Here is a 12,367-nt window from a genome sequence, read left to right as displayed (position 1 = left end):
AAAGCATGGCTCTTGGAATTAGTATTCCCAGAAACAAATCATATTAATACACCATAACATGTTGATTGGACCGAACAGAGGTGTGTGTGTGTGTGTGTGTGTGTGTGTGTGTGTGTGTGTGTGTGTGTGTGTGTGTGTGTGTGTGTGTGTGTGTGTGTGTGTGTGTGTGTGACGTAATGATAGTTGTTGAAAAAAGGTCATAGAGGAAACAGATATTACCACTGGGACTTTTTTGATGGCATCTGGCTCCTACGATTTTTCCATATAAACTTATATGAATCTCAGTAGTATTCTACTGCTGTGTGCACTAATACCCATCATAAAAAAGTACAATTACAAAAACAAATGATAAAAATCATAATCCAACTCCCTGAAACACATTTATCACAGTCTGTACTGTAGTTAGTTCCTAACTAGATGGAGATAAACTGCAAAGTGGCTTCCCAGCTAGCACATAACGTTCTGAGAGCCATATTTTTCTTAGAGCTTGGTGAGAGTGTGGTTGTCCTATGGTTATTTTGCATACAACCTTCCGACAACGTTCTGGGAATTATGCAGGATAGTTGTTTGGCTTTGGAACATTTTCAGCACATTTAAGGAACTTGACAAAATACCGTTATTTTCTTGGTATTTCATTACTTTAACAGAACGTTTCCTAAAAGTTCAAACATGTTTACATTTGATTACATTACAGTTCTAGGAATGTTCTCCAACTGGCTTGACATTGGGAATGTTCTCAAATTGTTCAGAGAACATTAAAAAACAACATTCTCCTGTGGGAATTTCAATATTTAAGCATAACGTTTCCACCAGGTTTCCTCATGGTTCTATTTAAAGTAATGTTCCGTTCTCAATTTGTTCTGAGAACGTTAAGAAACAACGTTCTTCAATGGGAATTTCAGTATTTAGCATAATGTTTTCTGCCGGTTTCCACATGGTTCTATTTAAAGTCATGTTTTCAGAACATGAAAAAACCTTTCTGTAAAATGTAAAAACCACAAGAAAACATTAGTAACGTTCAAGGAACGTTCTAAGAATGTTATTTAAAAACATATACATTCCTTTCTCAGCGTCAACAAAACTCTCTCTATCCTCTATCTTATTAAGTGTATTCAGGTCCACTAAATGACCCTGATCTGAATGAGAGCTTGTTTCCTATGAAATGGGGTCTGTTTGAATAGACTAAAATGAATTGCTTTGTATGAGTAAAAAAAACATGGCATGCTAGCCAGGGGTTGGAACCGTTTCTGGGAACAGAACAGAAAACCTGAAAAGAACAAAAACATTTGATGAACAGAATCAGAAATGGGAACAAAAGTGATCTATACTGTTCCGGAACAGAACCATTATTTTTAAAAGCATGGTAACTAGTTAATAACATTGTTTTACATTGCAGGCATATTGTTTTTGTTCCACAAATAACGCAACAAGGTGCCTATGCCAAAGCCCTCACTCTGTCACTTAGAAACTTATTCCAGTGTCTGCCTGCTAGCTGAAAATCTTTGCCAGTATGTGTGTGTGTGTAGGCAACGTGCCCCTCCCCCTCCGAAGCTTAAACTGTAGCCTACTGAATTTACCAGCGTGATTCAGAAATTAGGGAGAGATGTTTCATTGGAGAAGAATGGATGAACTTTTCCAATGCTAGTTACGGGCATTATAGTTATCACGTTTCACATTGGATTTATTAACTGTTTTAAATTCTGGTGCCTCTCTCTCACACACAAGGCATTTAGCTAGCTAGGTCTGGTCCAACTCTTGGAAGTTCAAAGACATTCAAAGTTCCTCCATAGAAGCCTCTCCTCCGTAGGCCTAATTCAGATATTGCATGTCATAACAAGATGCCCAGCACTTCAAGCCAAGCCTCCTCCTCCACCCTCTCTCGCTCTCTCCCCACCTGCAAAATTTCAGTCGGATCTCGCTCACTACACTTGGTGGTCCATTGTGCATGTAAACAACTATAGCCTAGGCAGCTGATAGCACCCAGGCACTATCGGCTGCTTAGGCTAAAATAACTAGAGTTTGCCCGCTCCATAGCAAGCTGCACTATCTGCACTGATTGGTGAAGTAAATTAATCTCGAGCTAATGTAAAAAAAATATATAGATTTCAGAGGTTTAAAAAGGAACAGAAAGGAACGATATAAACAGGTACTTTTTTTGGGTTCGAACCAGTTCAAAACTTTATTTTGCAGGTCGTAACAGTGGAACGCAACAAAAAGAATAATGGTTTTGTTCAGAATGAAACGATGGGGAAATTATTTCTGTTACAACTCCTGATGCTCCATCCTGGTGTCACAGTGAGCTAATTCCATGGTTAGAGAACAGAAGATCAAAGGTTTGAATCTCACTGAAGCCATGCCACAATAATACAGAAATGTTTTGCATGATTAATGCCTAAGCAAATTCATTTCCATGTGTCCTATCTGTGCTTGGAGTTCAAAACAGTTAACCCAAACTAATCTAGCAGTCTTATAAAGTCTTATTGAAACATTCAGTGAAAGTTTTAAGGAAGTTATTCAAAAACCTCAAAATAACCTATCTTTTTCATTCTCAGAACGTTAATAAAACCTCAGAGGAAAACTTTCAGGGGACCATAGTAAAACGTTATCAGAATCTCCCTGCAACCTAAAAATGTACGTTCCAGGAACAGGCAACATTTTTACATCTGTTCTCAGAACGTTTAAAAACCTTCAGTTTTACCGTTCAGGAAACGTATGGCTTCGTTCTCAGAACTAATGGGAAACTAAAAATCTAAATAATTTTAGACCCAAAATCTAAATCATTTTCGACCCAAGCCACCCCGTGTACCCGGACTTTGAACTACTCCCCTCTGGACACAGGTATAGGGCACCCCTCGGCAGGAAAAACAGAGCTAGACAATCATTTGTGCCAGGTGTGATATCCCTCCGAAATAGCTCGGGCTAATGTACCTATCGACTCAGTAAGGCCAGCAGGCTAGTCTCTTTTTATTGGTATGTACTGTAACTGTTATGAAAGTTGTATTGTCAATTTGTTTTGTGTTTAAACACCACTTTAAACGTGTACATGACACTGCAACAAAATTTCCCCATGGGGACAATGAAGTCAGTAAAGTAAAGTAAAGCTAAACTTACATTCCCTCAACTTCCAAGGAACCAAATGTGCTAGCTGAGTTACCTTGTCCAAATCGGCCTGTTTTATGGATCTCGAAGGCCCCTGTGTAGCCAAGCATCCTGCAGACCACATCACCGTCCTTCTTGTCCCAGACGTCGTCACACACCGTTCCCCAGCGCCTCTCGTGGAACACCTCCACTCTCCCCTCGTGAGGGCCTGATCCATTCACCAGTCTCACCAGTGTCTCGTCCACTGAAACATACACACACACACACACACACACACACACACACACACACACACACACACACACACACACACACACACACACACACACACACACACACACACACACACACACACACACACACACACAGCAGGAGAGAGAGACATGAATGGTGGTTAGACAAGGGATGCTGAGGGGTTCATAGACCACAGATAAGGTTGAGATGGCTTAACTCAGTGTATTACTTTTGTGCATTCATTTTGTTTGTAGACATCTTTCACCACACGTTGGTTTAATCACCAAAACACAACATAATTACATCTTGTACATTTTTATCGCTTTGGTGCAATTTCCTCAAGTATGTTGTACATTTTCACAACTGTTAGTACAAAACTCAAAACAGATAATCAAAAAGCAGTTGTTTCAAAACTGTAAGCACATTTTCAATTGATTAAGTATAAGACACAAAATCATACAGTCACTTTTTCACCAAACGTAATCACTGTTTCATCTAGAAATACATGTTTCACATTGCAATACCTGTTCATATAAAGTAATTGCCTTTCACAATGCAATTCTCACATTACTTTTGATATGATTCTTTTCTCTTTGTTAAAGAGTACTATTACTTGTACTATTACTTAACCCAATTGCTCTTAATTGATGATCACCTAACCGTTTGGTAAACCTGTAGGTTTAACATGCCAACTGGCTTGTCTAGTACAGATTATGAGAACTACATCATGAAAATGTATGACTGTAAATTAGAAACATAAATATGATATACTGCATACTCAAAAGTACTGCTATGATGATGACTAATATGATTTAAATTCACAGTAAATTGAAAAAAATCTGATATTGACAAGTTCAGAGATGTACTGTATGTAACTAATTAAATTCAAGTGCATTGGTTGTGTACACAGATTAGCAGATGTTACAGCAGGTGCAGTGACATGCTTACTTTTCTAGCTCCTACAGTGCAGTAATACAATATCAATGCAATACATTACCAATTTGCAAATAATCCAGAAAGTCCCCCCTCCCAAAAAGAAAGAAAAAAATGAAATGCAACCCCTATACAGTAAAGATGTATCCAAAATTAAAACTGTATATTGAGAAGACATCATTATTGTCACATCCTGACCAGTAATAGGGGTTATTTGTTATTGTAGTTGGGTCAGGACATGGCAGGGGGTATTTGTTTTATGTGGTTCAGGGTGTGTTTGTGTATGTGTTCATGTAGAGGGGGTATTTGATTTATATGGTTCGGGGTGGTTGTTTATGTAGAGGGGTATTTGATTAATTAGTCCAGGGTTTTGGTTATTGTTCTATGTTAGTTTAGTTCTATGTTTAGTCTAGTTTCTATTTCTATGTTTAGTTAATAGGTGTTGGGGCCTTCAGTTGGAGGCAGCTGTCTATCGTTGCCTCTAATTGAAGGTCCTATAAATAGGTATGTGTTTTGTCATGGGATTTTGTGGGAGATTGTTGCTGGGTATAGCTTTGTGCCTTACTGGCCTGTTCTTTGTCGTTGTGTTTTTTGTATACGTTTTGGTTTTTCCTTCTTTATCCTTTAATAAAAGAAGATGAGTATACATTTTCCCTCTGCGTTTTGGTCTAAACCCTACGACAACCGTGACAATTATGTTGTGTTTTGGTGATTAAAACAATGTATTCATTATATTTCACATTAAACTTATATTTGGTGAAAGATGTCTACAAACAAAATGAATGCACAATGAAAGGTTTTGAATGTAAGACTGGCTGTGTTACAAGTGTTACCGGTTTGGAGTTTAGAAAATTCAACACATACTTGTGAACATAGTACCAAAGCAAAAAATAAATATACTGCTCCAAAAAATAAAGGGAACACTTAAACAACACAATGTAACTCCAAGTCAATCACACTTCTGTGAAATCAAACTGTCCACTTAGGAGGCAACACTGATTGACAATACATTTCACATGCTGTTGTGCAAATGGAATAGACAACAGGTGGAAATTATAGGCAATTAACAAGACACCCCCAATAAAGGAGTGGTTCTGCAGGTGGTGACCACAGACCACTTCTCAGTTCCTATGCTTCCTGGCTGATGTTTTGGTCACTTTTGAATGCTGGCGGTGCTTTCACTCTAGTGGTAGCATGAGACGGAGTCTACAACCCACACAAGTGGCTCAGGTAGTGCAGCTCATCCAGGATGGCACATCAATGCGAGCTGTGGCAAGAAGGTTTGCTGTGTCTGTCAGCGTAGTGTCCAGAGCATGGAGGCGCTACCAGGAGACAGGCCAGTACATCAGGAGACGTGGAGGAGGCCGTAGGAGGGCAACAACCCAGCAGCAGGACCGCTACCTCCGCCTTTGTGCAAGGAGGAGCAGGAGGAGCACTGCCAGAGCCCTGCAAAATGACCTCCAGCAGGCCACAAATGTGCAGGTGTCTGCTCAAACGGTCAGAAACAGACTCCATGAGGGTGGTATGAGGGCCCGACGTCCACAGGTGGGGGTTGTGCTTACAGCCCAACACCGTGCAGGACGTTTGGCATTTGCCAGAGAACACCAAGATTGGCAAATTCGCCACTGGCGCCCTGTGCTCTTCACAAATGAAAGCAGGTTCACACTGAGCACATGTGACAGACGTGACAGAGTCTGGAGACACCGTGGAGAACGTTCTGCTGCCTGCAACATCCTCCAGCATGACCGGTTTGGCGGTGGGTCAGTCATGGTGTGGGGTGGCATTTCTTTGGGGGGCCGCACAGCCCTCCATGTGCTCGCCAGAGGTAGCCTGACTGCCATTAGGTACCGAGATGAGATCTTCAGACCCCTTGTGAGACCATATGCTGGTGCGGTTGGCTCTGGGTTCCTCTTAATGCAAGACAATGCTAGACCTCATGTGGCTGGAGTGTGTCAGCAGTTCCTGCAAGAGGAAGGCATTGATGCTATGGACTGGCCCGCCTGTTCCCCAGACCTGAATCCAATTGAGCACATCTGGGACATCATGTCTCGCTCCATCCACCAACGCCACGTTGCACCACAGACTGTCCAGGAGTTGGCAGATGCTTTAGTCCAGGTCTGGGAGGAGATCCCTCAGGAGACCATCCGCCACCTCATCAGGAGCATGCCCAGGTGTTGTAGGGAGGTCATACAGGCACGTGGAGGCCACACACACTACTGAGCCTCATTTGGCTTGTTTTAAGGACATTACATCAAAGTTGGATCAGCCTGTAGTGTGGTTTTCCACTTTAATTTTGACTGTGACTCCAAATCCAGACCTCCATGGGTTGATAAATTGGATTTCCATTGATTATTTTTGTGTGATTTTGTTGTCAGCACATTCAACTATGTAAAGAAAAAAGTATTTAATAAGATTATTTCATTCATTCAGATCTAGGATGTGTTATTTTAGTGTTCCCTTTATTTTTTGAGCAGTGTATAACGGTAGTTCTTTTAACAACCAGTTAATCCAACAGCAAAAAATGTAAGATACATGATTCATAATTGTCCTTTGAATGTAGTATGCTACAGTACTGTAAATTACAGTACATTACACTGTTTTCACATTAAGTACTACACTAGCACTACCCATTAAAAATGACTAAACATCACATTTCCATCATTTCTATCCCATGTGTGATCAAAGGTGTGATCATCGAAGGCATCTTTCACAGTATAATCCAAAAAAATTAATGAAAGAAAGAAAAAATGTTTAGCAGGCACTAATTTGAGCCTTATCTTGATCATTTGTCCATATGTTTTCATCAAAGTCGCAGAAAAATATCCTCATTGTTCATGCACCTGGGGAAAAAACTTTTGGCATTGCGAATCTAAGCCTAACAGGTCTGGTTTGAAATCATTGTATGCCTCATCCATGGCCTGAAGGAGGGTGGTTCGCTGATGGGGATGGCAATAAATTGTAAAGTATTTTGTCTGTAATGTAATTTTCGTTATGTGTCGGACCCCAGTAAGACTAGCTGTCACCGTTGACGTCAGCTAATGGGGATCCTAATATACATATAAAAAAAATATCATACGTACATCTTCCACCTGTATTGTAATCGTGTATTGTATTTTACAGTAATGCATTGTGGTGATTGTCGTGTTGTCCGTGAGCATACGTGACTGGATGGCCAGCACTACAGTATTGTACTTACGTATGTATTGTAGTGATCCTGTATGTAACAATTTTTACCATGGCTTGGTTTCATTTGAAGCATCTTTTTAGACGTCTCTTGTTTGTATCAATTGCAAAGACATTGGCAACTTTGTATTTGTAGTCAACTTTGTTCTGAAGTTATCGGCGGTCACAGAGAGACGGATAAGCCATGTGATTCTATGATTAGCGGAGATATTCTGAGGGCGAAAAAGCATTTAACAATGCGCTTTTAATGATTTATTTAACTTTATTTAACTAGGCAAATATGTTAAGAACTAATTATTATTTACAATGACGGCCTACCCCGGCCAAACCCTAACCCAGACGACGCTGGGCCAATTGTGCACCACCCTATGGGACTCCCAATCACGGCCAGTTGTGATACAACCTAGAATCGAACCAGGGTCTGTACTGATGCCTCTAGCACTGAGATGCAGTGCCTTAGACCGCTGTGATACAGCCTGGAATGGAACCAGGGTGTCTGTACTGACGCCTCTAGCCCTGAGATGCAGTGCCTTAGACCACTGCGTCTCTCGGGAGCCCACTTAACAGTTCTACGAATGGTCTGAGCCAGGCGTTGGATTATGAGCGTTTTCAAGTGCAACGTTAATAACGATGGTTTTGGGAATCATCTCAGAGATTTAATGATGCTCCTACGAAGGTTCTAACAATGAACTTAGTATTAAAATGCTTGTAGGAAACCGGGCCCAGTATGGTTATTGTCTTTAATTAGTGAACACATGCTTTTTTTCAATAAGTTTGTTGAAAGCATTGTTTGTCATTTTCATGTAGACTAATAAATCCATTGAGCAACAAGCCAAACATCTTTAACTTTGTCAATTTTGTTATTTTTCCATTACTGTGAAAATAAAACAAAACAAAACCTCACTTTTAACAAGATTGAAGTGACATTTGCCTTGTGGTCTTGTCAGGGCAGGAGAAGGCGTTGAAAACGATTAGTACCTCTCATTGGAATATGTACTCTGACTCAACTAGCCTTTATTTACCTTAATAAGAGATTAATAACGTCGGGCTCAAATGGCTGAATATGAATCTGGAGGATACACTCGAGAAGAACACAGGAACTGTCACACCCTGACCATAGAGAGCCCTTGGTTCTCTATGGTGTAGTAGGTCAGGGCATGACTAGGGGGTGTTCTAGTATGTCTATTTCTATGTTGGTGCTAATATGGTTCCCAATTAGAGGCAGCTGGTTATCGTTGCCTCTGATTGGGGATCATATTTAGGTAGTTATTTCCCCACCTATGTTTTGTGGGATATTGATTGTTTGTTAGTGTGTTTGGGCACTACGTCCTCACGGTCTTTGTAAGTTTTGTTATTTTGTTTTTGTTAGTTTCACTTAAATAAATATGTGGAACTATACTCACGCTGCGCCTTGGTCCCCTCATTTCCAAGAACGTGACAGAATATCCCACCAAACCAGGACCAAGCAGCGTGTTCACCAGGTAAAGGAGTTTTGGACATGGGAAGAAGTGATGGGTGGATGCGAAACCCTTCCTTGGCGGCAGACGGAAGGTAATAATGGAGGACATCGACGACGCCAGGGTTTGCGGCCACAGAAAGCCCAAGGACAACCCCAAGTTTTTTTTTTGTGGGGGGCACAAGGGGTGGCCGGTCGAGCCGAGGAGAGTGCCAGAGCCTGAATGGCAAACTCTGGAGGAGCGTGTTATCAGGCCACGGCCACAGAAACCCCAAGATTATTTTTTGGGGGGGGCACGTGGAGCTGGCGGCTGAGCCACGGACTGTCAGGGAGGCAATGGAGAAGTTGGGGGAGAGAGAGAAATGAGAGAGATGATGTGCAAGTGTGTTCTTCTCAAAATTCGACCAGAAGATCCGGTTAACAGTCTGGTGAAACCTGTGTCGGCTCCACGCATCAGGCCTCCAGTGCACCTGCCCAGTCCGGTACGTCCTGTGCCTATTCCCCGCACTCGCCCTGAAGTGCATGTCTCCAGTCCGGTGCCACCTGTACCGGCTCCATGCACTAGGCCTCCAGTGCGCATTCACAGTCCAGAGCTTCCGGCGAAGGTTCCCAGTCCAGAGCTTCCGGCGACGGTTCCCAGTCCAGAGCTTCCGGCGACGGTTCCCAGTCCAGAGCTTCCGGCGACGGTTCCCAGTCCAGAGCTTCCGGCGACGGTTCCCAGTCCAGAGCTTCCGGCGACGGTTCCCAGTCCAGAGCTTCCGGCGACGGTTCCCAGTCCAGAGCTTCCGGCGACGGTTCCCAGTCCAGAGCTTCCGGCGATGGTTCCCAGTCCAGAGCTTCCGGCGATGGTTCCCAGTCCAGAGCTTCCGGCAATGTATCACGGTCTGGAACCTCCTGCGACGGTCCGGAACCTCCTACGACGGTCCACGGTCCGGAACCTCCTGCGACGGTCCACGGTCCGGAGCTTCCAGGCAAGGCGTCCAGTCCAGCTCCAAGGCCGGAGCCTTCCTCTGTGCTGATGCCCAGTCCAGGCATGGCGTCCAGTCCAGCTCCATGGCCGGAGCCTTCTTCTGCGCCAGTGCTCAGTCCAGGCACGGCGTCCAGTCCAGCTCCAAGGTGGGAGCCTTCCTCTGCGCTGATGCCCAGTCCAGGTACGGCGTCCAGTCCAGCTCCAGGGCAGGAGCCTTCCTCTGCGCCAGGGCCCAGTCCAGGCACAGCGTCCAGTCCAGCTCCAAGGCCAGAGCCTTCCTTTGCGCCGGTGCCCAGTCCAGGCACGGCGTCCAACCCAGCTCCAGGGCTGGAGTCCTCCTTTAAGCTGGTGCCCAGTCCAGGCACAGCGTCCAACCCAGCTCCATGGCCGGAGTCTTCCTTTGTGCCAAATCCCAGTCCAGGCACGGCACTCAGCCCGGCGCGATGGCCGGATCCGGGGTCTGGGCGGGGGCTACGATCTGCACCGGAGCCGCCACCGACACTAATCACCCCCCCTACCCTCCCCAGTTGGTTTCAGGTTTTGCGGCCGGAGTCCGCACCTTTGGGTGGGGGGTGGGGGGGGGGTGTTACTGTCACGCCCTGACCATAGAGAGCCCTTGGTTCTCTATGGTGTAGTAGGTCAGGGCGTGACTAGGGGGTGTTCTAGTATGTCTATTTCTATGTTGGTGCTAATATGGTTCCCAATTAGAGGCATCTGGTTATCGTTGCCTCTGATTGGGGATCATATTTAGGTAGTTATTTCCCCACCTGTGTTTTGTGGGATATTAATTGTTTGTTAGTGTGTTTGGGCACTACGTCCTCACGGTCTTTGTAAGTTTTGTTATTTTGTTTTTGTTAGTTTCACTTAAATAAATATGTGGAACTATACTCACGCTGGTCCGCTCATTTCCAAGAACGTGACAGGAACATCTCAATAATGTGTTGCAGATGTTGAGCCTGAGCTCTGCTCTACTCTTGGCCTGAGACATGCCGAGAATCTGGCAGATTGAAAACGTGTCTGCTACAGACATGTAGCCGGAACTTTCATTTTGCCATTAAGGATTACTCTGGTAACGGCTCAGGAAACTTCAATCTGTCTGGAGAAAAGCATATCCAAGTTATCTCTGATGGGGGTGTGATGAGGCTAGGCCAGAGCCAGGGTCATATTAGCAGAGTAATTAACAGAGCAATGCGGACAATGGTCTGTCTACAGTAGGTAGCAGAACTAACAAGGAGAAGTCCATGCTCTTCTAAATGCCTAATCCAGCTCAATAGCCTACAAGGCCAAACCAGATACACATACCTACTGTATTATCACTAAAATTAAACAGCCATACAGCTGTAGGTGTGTAACAGGGTTGTTATGTATTAAATGTTTATGTATTTTTATTGGTTGGTTCAAATCAGATGTCAATAAGGTGTTATGTCATTGGCTAAACTTGCAGATAGGAGATTGTGAACATCAATTCTACCCAGTCCGAAATTGCCATGCAAGCGGTAAGTCACTTTCTGAAATAGTGCATTCTATTCCACATTTTGTTACGTTACAGCCTTATTCTAAAATGGACTAAATTAAAAAAATCCTCATCAATCTACACACGATACCCCATAATGACAAATGAAAACAGGTTTTTAGAAAACAAATACTTTATTTACGTAAGTATTCAGACTCCTTGCTATGAGACTTGAAATTGAGCTCAGGTGCATCCTGTTTCCGTTGATCATCTTTAAGATGTTTCTACAACTTGACTGGAGTCCTGTGGTAAATTCAATTTATTGGACATTATTTGGAAAGACACACACCTGTCTATATAAGGTCCTACAGTTGACAGTGCATGTCAGAGCAAAAACCAAGCCATGCGGTCAAAGGAATTGTCCGTAGAGCTCCGAGACAGGATTGTGTCGAGGCACAGATCTGGGGAAGGGTACCAAAACATTACTGCAGCATTGAAGGTCCTCAAGAACACAGTGACCTCCATAATTCTTAAATTGAAGAGGTTTGGAACCACCAACACTCTTTTCTGCCAAACTGAGAAATCGTTGGAGAAGGGCCTTGGTCAGGGAGGTGACCAAGAACCTGATGGTCACTCTGACAGAGCTTCAGAGTTCCTTTGTGGAGATGGGAGAACCTTCCAGAAGGACAACAATCTCTGCAGCACTCCACCAACCAGGCCTTTATGGTAGAGTGGCCAGACGGAAGCCACTCCTCAGTAAAAGGCACATGACAGCTTGCTTGGAGTTTGTCAAAAGGCACCTAAATACTCTCAGACCATAAGAAACAAGATTCTCTGGTCTGATGAAACCAAGATAGAAACTGAATGCCAAGAATCACGTCTGGAGGAAACCTGGCACCATCCCTATGGTGAAGCATGGTGGTGGCAGCATCTTGCTGTGGGGAGGTTTTTCAGCGGCAGGGACTGGGAGACTTCTTGTCAGGGTCAAGGGAAAGATGAACAGAGCAAAGTACAGAGAGATAATGATGCAAACCTGCTC

At 43.6% G+C, this 12,367-nt stretch overlaps 1 protein-coding gene across 1 annotated transcript in view; it reads right to left on the bottom strand.

The window, feature by feature from the left end:
* LOC106571406 (scavenger receptor class A member 5) overlaps window positions 1-12,367 on the bottom strand; it is an 87,739-nt gene that overhangs the window by 5,771 nt on the left and 69,601 nt on the right. The window contains exon 8 of the mRNA XM_014144456.2: window positions 3,155-3,343. Coding sequence (XP_013999931.2) covers window positions 3,155-3,343 — 189 coding nt within the window. The remainder of the gene's footprint in view (window positions 1-3,154; window positions 3,344-12,367) is intronic.

Source organism: Salmo salar, chromosome ssa15 (genome assembly GCF_905237065.1).
Source record: "Salmo salar chromosome ssa15, Ssal_v3.1, whole genome shotgun sequence".
In the NCBI taxonomy this organism is placed as follows: domain Eukaryota; kingdom Metazoa; phylum Chordata; class Actinopteri; order Salmoniformes; family Salmonidae; genus Salmo; species Salmo salar.
Note: the sequence above shows the minus strand (reverse complement) of the source record. Positions and strands in the feature narration are given on the sequence as shown.